General features: G+C 33.3%; 1 protein-coding gene across 1 annotated transcript in view; it reads right to left on the reverse strand.

The window, feature by feature from the left end:
- Window positions 1-8,676, reverse strand: part of LOC137627643 (cytosolic Fe-S cluster assembly factor nubp1-like) — a 75,323-nt gene extending 66,647 nt beyond the window's left edge. The window contains exons 1-3 of the mRNA XM_068358783.1: window positions 8,569-8,676; window positions 5,880-5,984; window positions 5,421-5,554 (exon numbers count right to left, since the gene is read on the reverse strand). Coding sequence (XP_068214884.1) covers window positions 5,421-5,554; window positions 5,880-5,984; window positions 8,569-8,599 — 270 coding nt within the window. The 5' untranslated portion in view covers window positions 8,600-8,676. The remainder of the gene's footprint in view (window positions 1-5,420; window positions 5,555-5,879; window positions 5,985-8,568) is intronic.
- Window positions 8,677-10,084: the final 1,408 nt, after the last annotated feature.

The following is a 10,084-nucleotide window of genomic DNA, read 5'->3' on the forward strand; positions in this document are numbered from 1 at the left end:
TGTATTGTACTGTAATTTGGGAATTACCAAGGCATAGGACAGCTAGAGAATCCCATAAAAAATATAAACAGTGTTGAAAGAATGGCTGAGGAGAAAATAAAGCTGGTACCTGTCAGCTTGGCTTCTTACCACAGGTAAAGAACATAAGTAGGTGTTATCTTTGCAATGAGATAACTACAGGAAAACGTAGCATTTAAACAGGAAGAGATTATATTACATTGTTTGTGGAGAAGGCCTTTGGCAGAAAATAGTAGCAAGTAATTAGATATCCATTAAAAAAGGAGGTCACACATTATATTAGCAATGCTACTTTATTAGAACACACGATCTAGAGCAAAGACAGTGGAAAGTATATCAAAGGATTTTGAAATTAGCATTAAAGACTACTGAATGTCAGCTCCTTATCATATTACTGGAAAAAACTCATAAATAAGAGCAGAGTAGGCTTTGAGAGCCGCTATATACATATGATACTAGCGATGAATATATCCAAGGAAGATGTCTAAGAAATGTTTAAAAGCTTTAAAAGCAGAATGGAGAAAAAATAAAAGATTAAATTAAGAAAATGAGCTCATGACTTGAAAAGATTTAAAGAAGAAATTGCATTCATGAAAATGGCCATGTGGCTGCTATAGGAAAAGGAAGGGATATAAATCAGAAATGTGCTCCAAAGTTATTAGAAAGGTTTGGGATTACAAAATGTATATGGCATAAGATACTTTTGACTCACCAAATGTATTAGAGGAGCAAATGGAGAAAAGAGGAATTTTAGAACCATATTGTGGTAGACGGACAAGTCTAAAATGAGGAAAAAAATTTTTGTCACTTTGGACACATGCCAGACTGTAAGGCAGGGATTGAAACAGAAGCACAAAAATTAGCTACAACCCAGAAATAATAAAGATAAAATTGGTCTAAGAGTAAAAAAATACCATTAGTAAAGACAGCAAAGATTTATGGTGAGTAAATAAGCATTGACATGAGTAATAACAAAGAAAATAGAAGAGATTTAGAAAACATGACAATACAGAATGTCAAAAGATACGGCCAGAATGCATAGCTGGAGATCTCTGAGACTGAAATTATTTGGATATGTGAAGAGATGAGATGACACAGTTATTCAGAAAAGCATTAGATATGAAATTAGCATGGCAAAAACATTCAGGAAAGGCAAGGAAAAATTACAAAAGACAATAAATATACGGTACAGGAGAGCAGAGAGAGCTCGTTTCATGCTGAAAAAGGTGACGTAGAAACCTTTGGATGAAGACATTAAAAGTGACTGACAGTCAAGCTGGTTTTTCTGGCAGGCCACCTTACACAAATATGCTTCATCAAAGGCTGAGTGAATTACTAGATTGATCAAGTATAAGAAGGACCTCATTCAGTGATTACAATTAGCCAAGTTCATTAAATGTTTCCATCCAGTACTGGTAATGACATAAATTATCAATGAAGAGCAACGAATGTGGTTTGTCATGCTCTATGAAACCAAGATTTCTTCTATAGATAAATAATGTATGGAGTTTCTTCATCTTATTACTGAAACCTATATGTCCACTATGAATCATTGATAACAAAAATATCAAGTAGTGATTTATCAAAACTTTTGATGTTGGAAGACATCTAATGAAATTCAAAAAAATTGTAGACCCTAATGAAGGCACTTGTATGTAGACCATAATTCCATAACAGACCATCAATTATACAACTGCTAAGATAGATTACCTCAATATGTAATAATAAAATGGAGACAGTTTTATGTCCTTAATCAATCATCCTATGAAACATCTTTATTTCACTTCTCTCATTCATCTGAAACATCTTTATTTCTTCTCTTCTATTTATAAGAATAGACATAAAATGAGTTTTATCCATTCTTTTCTATTCTGTAGTCAAGCCTTCCTGTACTTTCATCAGGGATAAGTCATCACCTATCACCTTCTTTTATAATTTCTTGGGCTTTCCCACAGATATTTGTGCAGCCACTTCCATATTTACTATCTCCAGCTTTGACTTCTCATTTTTTCCCAGCTTCTGGACAGCACATCGCCATCATGTCCATGTCTCTAATATGATCTTCCCACTGGACTCTAGCCATGAATATTAAAATTCTAATTGTCACTCAAATTCAAAATCTCTATCATTTTCTGCCCAATTCTTCTGTTACATAGAGTAACAAAGACTTTATGCACTAATTATAAGCCCTTCTTTCCCTTATAAATTGGACATCTTTATCTACTAGTAGTCTGGAACATCATTCTCTAATAATTTCATCCATGCTCTCTTCTGTCTTTCCTACAATCCTTTCAACTATTGTTTCTCAACTACAATCGGGATTTTAACTGCAGTATTCAATCTCCCCTATTTTCTTTAGGTAGACAGTTTGGGGACCTACAGTAGAAGCTCTTACTGCATTAGATTTTGTAATCTAAAGTACCTCTTGTGAGACTATCTTCTACATTCAGTGCACAAAACAGTTCACCGTCAAACCTTTGCCAAAACAAGATTATGACCACATTCTTGATTTTAAAGTCCTCTACTTCCTTTCCCATTACTATTAGCATGGTTTTGTTTACTTTGATTTTCAGTGATCTCTTCTACTTAACAATATTCTACCTTTCAAACACTTCACCACCTATTCCTCAGGCTCTGCTGTTAAGTCTAAGCCATCTGCATGTAGATACTCACTGTTTGTAGGTTCCTCCATTTCTATGATAAACAGCAAAAGGACTCATTGATAAATCTTTTTGGATTCTAATATCTATCTTGAATTATCCTGATACTCCAACTTTCTATCTGTAATGTTATGCTAGAGAGATATCACTAATTTGAGACTTACTAATACCCCACATCTTTGTAATCTCTAATTATTTGACTCAGTACAGCACTGTCAAATGTCTGTCTAAGATCTATAAATAGCAGTATGATCTAACACCATCAATGCCATCTTCTGAATGTAGATCTAGCATTGCTGAATCCCTTCATAGAGATCTAGCTATAATTAGGTCATGGTGCAAATGATGGGGCAAGAAGTTGAACCCTAATTCAAAAGTATGATTGCAAGTAGGTCGAGGACAGTAGCTCCTCAACATCCAGATAATGTTACTTTAACTCTTTATGACTCCTTTAAAATTTTGTGTGATTCTTGATACTAAATTTACTTTTAAAAAACACATTCGTCTATTTTTTTCTTTAATTGCACAAAAAATTGGCTTATTAATTAAGTATTTTAAGATTTATGGTGATCAATCTATTTTGGAGAAGGGTTTTAATTCTTTCATTCTGCCTTGTTTTAAGTATTATTCCTCTGTCTGGTCTTCAGCTACTGAAGCTCATCTTAATTTGTTGGACAAGAACTTGCAGTCTATTAAATTTCTTATTTCTGATATAGATATTAATCTCTGACACCGTCGTTCAGTTAGTTCATTATGCATGTTGCAAAAGATATTTTATAACTCTAAACATCTTTTGCATTCAGATCTTCCCAGACTGTACCATCCTGTATGTTGTACTAGGTATGCAGTTAATTCTGACTTTCATCCCTTCTCTTTCATGAGGCTCAGCACTACAGTGTATTCTAGAAGTTTTATTCCTGCTGTGACCTAATTGAGCAGTTGAATCATTGGAACTTCTGAGCTTAAAACTTGCAGTGAATGTTTTTATGCTGAACAGGCTAATGTAAGTCTCTCTTCATAGTTTATGACAGATCTATTTTATCATGGTTACTGATCATAAAATAGTTTATATTAATCATTCATTACTTCTCATATAGTTCATTTATTTCCTTTCCTCACTGGCTATTTTCCCTGTTGGAGCCCTTAGTCTTATGGCATCCTGCTTTTCAGCTAGGTTTGTAGCTTGGCTAATAATAACAATAATAATACTGTAAAAAGATAATAATACTGTACAGTAATAATGTTGTTGATCTCTGGTATGAAGCCAAATGGCAATTATGAATTCTTAGAATTTTACTCAGCCTTTTCTCTTACATTTTTCCTAATATTTTCATAGCATGTTTAAGAAGTCTTATTCCTCTTTAATTTCCATAGTAATAAATCCCCTGTATTTCTACACAATTTTCCTTTATCACATTTTCATAATACTTTAGTAAGCTCAATGTATATGACAGGCTCTCCTATTACTTCTATTAAGATACATGCTATTTCAAATAGCCATGTGTCTTTTCCACTTCCTATTGTCCTGAGGGCCCTTTTAACATCTCCAGATAAGATTTCTATTGATTATTCTCCTCATTTTCCATTTCCTTCTTTTATATATTTTATCTTTTTATATGTTTTCTATCTTTTATAAGGTATTTGGCTATTCCGAATATCTTATTTTTACCCTTTGCTATTTTGAGATTCTGAATCCATTCTTTCCATTTTCTCTTTGCCCTTGCAACCTGCCTTTCATCCTAACTCTTCTCTTTTCTATATACATCTTTATCTTCTTTACTACAGTCCTCTACCATAGTTTGAAGGCTTTTTTCTCTTCTTAGATTTTCAATTGCTGCTGTACATCCCAATTCAACCAAATGTCTCTATTTCTATATAACCCTACCCTAATTGTTACTCCACACACTTCTTTTAAAGCCTTTAGTAAACCTATAGTCAGTGGTTTCCAGTGAACCCATTTTGATGCTATATTTGCCATCACGTTTTTCTAGACATTCCTTACTTATGTATCATTTTTTATGTTACTATGATCTTATTTGTGTGACTGGTTATTTTCTTATTCCTATCTTCCACAATTAAGTTAGTATGTATTAATCTATATTGCATTAAGCAAGCCTTTATCATGATAAAAATGTTGTTATAAACTTTTTTTTATCAACTCCTTGAAAACTGTTAAATAACTTTAATTCATGATTAGGAAAATTCTAACTCTTTCCTAATTCCTTTCTCCTACTGTATAGATCTATACTTATAAATATCTAGTCTGACGATGGTAATACTGTCACACCATCTGATGCTCTTTCCAAAAATTCTAGCTTTTCTTCTTATATTTTCTTTCCTAAACTGGAAACACATGCATCACTCTCTTAACCAAAAGGTCTTAATTCTATAAAATGAAAACATATTCCATAACTCTTATACCAAATCAATTCCCTCCTGATCATGTGCATGTGTTGATCTTGTAGTAAAACCATATAGTAAATTTGCTTGAACCTCAACTACCAATGAAGGTGGAAGCTCATATTGTAAAATTAAAGAATTAGATAGGTCAGCTAAATTATACACCCCATAAATGAGACAATTGCTCCAAATATGAAACAATAGATAAAGGAAAGAGTAGTAAAATACAAAACCATTAATGAATATGAAAACACACTACAGAGGATTTTAAATCAAAATCAATAGGAACATACAGTAGATATTTTCTGAATATCAATCACAAATCTGAAGTACTGTACTCACTTCTTTGGATTCATCCAGAGCCAAGGCTCGTCCAATCATAGCAGTGACAGTTGATTTTCCCACTCCACCTTTTCCAGATAACACTAATATCTTGTACTTCACAGATGAAAGACGTTCCTTCACTGCATCTAAGTCTGTAATGACACAAAAATCCATTAATACCTGCAACAGATAAACTAATCATGGAGTTAAAAAGCAGAAGGCATTCATCTAGCCTGTGAATTTATGCACATTGCAATGCTGATGAAAAGCTAAACTTTCAAATACAAAACATAACAAAATGGAACACGTGGAATAATTACTGTATAAAGTTTGCAAAATAACAGTCATATTGTCTCAGAAAACCACGGATGTTAACAGATATGAAATAAATCAATCAAGAAAAAATTTATTAAAAAAATTATTCCATCATTGTATTATAATTACACTACTAAAGCATGACACATCTAGATGTCCTACCTGGGTCAGGTGCCTTTGTTGCACCTGAAGAACATATTTGTTGGTTTGGACAACCAGCACATGCAGAGGCTTTGCCTGCATCTTCACTGTTAGTCCCAGGACAATCTGTAAAGTGAGAAAAAAATAAGTATTGAAAAAGCTTAATAGGTTAGGTTAGACTGCATCAGTGTACAGTATTTCAAAAAGATTTTGTTTTTCTTCCCTACCATAAACCTAGGCTTGCACTATTGTCCCCATTCTTGTTAGACATAGGGGTAAATCTTCAATTCTACGCAGGCAATAAAAACACTGAAACCTTGTATCCATTCATAACCTGTTTTACTATCGACAAAATTATTTGCTCCTCTTTACCGAGTAACAAACATCAACTTTTGGCTTCTCATTCAGTTATTTCTGCTCCCAAACAACAAACTTACCAACTTATCAATGGCTACCATTGCTTTAGATCTTGTTCTTGACATAACGCAGTTGTTAAGGTTACAAAAAATAAACAAATACCCTGTATAAAGCTGACGATTATTAGGTTACTTATACTGTATATCTGTTTATTTAACACATTGATTAAATCATGTGAAACGAACCAAAAAGTTACCTAACTTGTTTTACTTGCCATTTTGAAAGCATACAGTAATGTGTCAGAGAGCGCTATATGCACATTTTTAATTTGCCTACACCTCAGAGATGCAGTCATTGTTTCTCCGATTACTGGTCGGGAGGTAACTTCTTTCTAGCTAGTTACAATGGTGTACAGGTAAAGAATTCTGTGAAAATAGAGACTACTCAACATTTGCATAGACAAAAGCTAAAATCTATGTAAAATTATAGAATAATACAATATATCATTTGTAGAAATTAATACTGTTACATTTTGAATTTACCTGTGTTTTGAATTATTTTGATAATGATTGCTGGGAAAAATCCATAACTACAAAGCAATGGGTTTGCGCTAGGTATCATGATTAATACACTGTGTACCAGTCTTATTTCATGTCACTTGTATTAACTTGCTTGAACTTTGTTTTTGACAGTCATCATTATGATAAAACCATTCATTGTCCTAAAAAAGTTACAATAATCAAAAGCCAGTAATAGTAATTAAACATAAAAACACTGGAGCTTTTGTTTCTCAGGTATTCTAGATGCATAGAAAATGTGATTTTTCAATCCTATTCTATATGGAGTCCTTTGTAGCCATGTTCACTGTACTAAGAAAACCTTTCTTAGATGGGCATATTTATCTGTATGTTGGTAAGCCAAATTAACAATAGAGTACTATTATTTATTGGTCTTTGCTCTGCTGTAGCTTGCTTCATTCGGGATTTAACATTACAGTATTTCATTGTTCCTATGTTCTGGAAAATGGAACATGTTTCACTATGCACATTAGCCTCAAGGGCTAGTATTTATAATAGATTATAATGTTTTGACTTTAATTCCATTTGAACAGATATATGTTCCAAAATCATTCTTGCAAGACATGAGATGATAAAACAGAACAATAACAAAATAAATTACATTCATATCATAGTACTTGAAAATATTGTATAATTGACTGAATAAAACCACTGATATACAAAGTTACCAATTGGGTGAGCTGTAGCTTTGCACTCCAACATCTATTTAAACAGTGGACTTTGCTTCCAATTCCCACTATCAGACTAAACATATCACACACATATTTGTACCCTGACCCATCATTATTAACATGATAAATAAAATATGAGCTTGAATTAAATTGGATATTCAAATATTAAAATCAAGTAACAAAGAGGTTTAGAATATGAAACGTTAGGCACTTTATACTGTTCGAACAAGTACCTTACAACCAAAATACCACTCATCACTCTTTTTTTTTCTGAACTGCTTTGAGGGAGGATGTTTCCCTGTTAGGTGTTAAGAAGACGATGTGAGAAAAACGTCAAGGGGTGAATGTAGTTCATTGGGACAGGTGTAATACTTCTTATTACTTGCAAATCACTTTTATTTAAAGGGAAGTTGTGTATCAAGGTTGGAAATTTGAAGCTAGTTTTATAATTTAAGAAATGTGATGTAAAGATACCTTGCCAGGAGTGAAGCTAACACATGGCTGAGTTAGTCTTATGGTAAGCTAAGGAAGTGGCAGGCTATGGGGGTCCCTATGCTACCAAGTAGGTAAGGACATGGCTCCTAGGTTAGGTTAGGTGGGGGACCTTAGGTTTGGTGGTGGTGTTCTTGTTTGTTTCCTTTTAAAGCACTGTTTTCCAGTTATAGCTTTCGAAATTTTACACCCTGTCTGTCCATAAAAACTACAAAGGCTCATCCGATGTAGTATATAAAACTCAAAAGAGTGTATTTGCAACGATCTATTCAATAATGCGAGCTCCGTTGTCCTAATATTATTACACAGTTTTATAATAAAACAAAAATTTATTGGTTAAACTATATATTTGGCAATAAATAGGGATAGCCTGCCTCACAGATAACCGGAAAAGTAGGCTATCGATTGGTACCGTACTTTAGAAGAACTGGGCTTACCGTATACCGGGCCCGACAGCCTATGCTCAGCAACCAAAGTAAAACCCTCAAGCTTCGCTTGAAACTTAATATAACTTATTAACTGCATAAAACCATATCATAAAAGTGTTTTTTTTTATAAACCATATAGTATATAATAAATGATAGGTATAACAACAAAATATAATATTCTTACGGTCAGGGGCATTTTCAGGAACGGAGCTCATGGTGTTTCGGTGGTTTGTTTATAAATGTCAGCTGAGAGTGCTTCTTCTTCTCGAAAATTCCATGTAGTGTCGTGCCTCGGAAGAGTTCGGAATTCATAGCGGTCAATTTGAAATCAATTGTAATTTGTTTTTCTACAAATCATTGTCCTATTGCACAATTAATCTAACACTATAGAAATTAGAAGTAGGTCATAATTGGAATGGACCTGTTTAACCAGACACTTATAACATTTAATTTTGTAAGTTTGTATATGACTCGGTACTGGAGCCGTTGTCATTCAGCTATGAGAGGTTTAGGCATGTTTTGATTGATATTCATGAAAATGTGTTTTGAGGGAGGAAAAATATATGATAATACTACGTACAGCTGTACTTAGAAAAGTAACTTAAATTTCCATAAAAAAAAAGACTATGGAATAAGCGGATACAATTATTTGTTGGCGTGTGTTCTTGCATCATCAGTGTATGACAGAAAAAAAAATCCAAATATTATTTTCACTATATACGTATTCCCAGAAGATTTGTTGTTAGATTAAGTCTGATTTATGACAGCACAGGTTCTTGTCTGCAATTGCCAAGTGTTAGCCTTCTCGTTTTCAACTTGTATTTATAGAGAGAGATTGTTAGCACAATACCCTGGGCCATGAATTTTTCAAGAGGCTTATGTACCAGAAGCATCTATCTATTCTTGATGGTCACACATTAAATAGTTTTTATTATATTTATGAAGGCCTTGGGGCACTATTATGCTCCCAAGTGCCACTCAGCGAAACCCCCGCAGTTACACTATCAAATAAAAGTTAGGGAGTTGGACAGCAAGATGACAGAAAAGAAGTTGCATCTGAGGTAAAGTAAAAGGATAATAATCAGGAGCCGCTAAGGGCCGAAGGAACACTGCATATGCCTTTAAGAAATACCTACAGTGTACCGCATTAACTACGGGTGTCGAGTGATAATTGGACTAGCAAACGCGTTTATGCAGACTTTGAATCACGTATTCTTTAAAAATGAATTTAAATGTTTGTTTTTTTTCATTACTTGATCTTTTATCCAAAGTAACATTTTCCATAGTAAGATCTTTTGACCTTCGTTAAGAAAACTAGCTTGAGACATAAAGATAAAATATTCAAATTTTTATGTCAACCCGATTTAAAACTCTTAAGCCAAGCTTATTTCAATTTTGGCAATTTATACAGATTCTAATGATAAGTGACCTCTATTGACACATCTGAAGAGACTTGGTGTTCTTTAACAGTGGATAGGAACTCAACGTTCTATATTTATATATATCTTTTTAAAGAATTGAATTTTGCACGTTGTAATGTCTCATCTATCATACCAATGTAATGAAAAACATAGGTGTGTTTTGAAAAAAAAGAATTGTGATGACTTGTGACATGATCATTACTCTCCACATATAGTTCAAGTGGAATTTATTAGTGGTTACATTTAGAACTATTTTTATCACAAGTGCTGGTTGTTTAA

The sequence above is a fragment of the Palaemon carinicauda genome, chromosome 35 (assembly GCF_036898095.1).
Source record: "Palaemon carinicauda isolate YSFRI2023 chromosome 35, ASM3689809v2, whole genome shotgun sequence".
Lineage (NCBI taxonomy): Eukaryota > Metazoa > Arthropoda > Malacostraca > Decapoda > Palaemonidae > Palaemon > Palaemon carinicauda.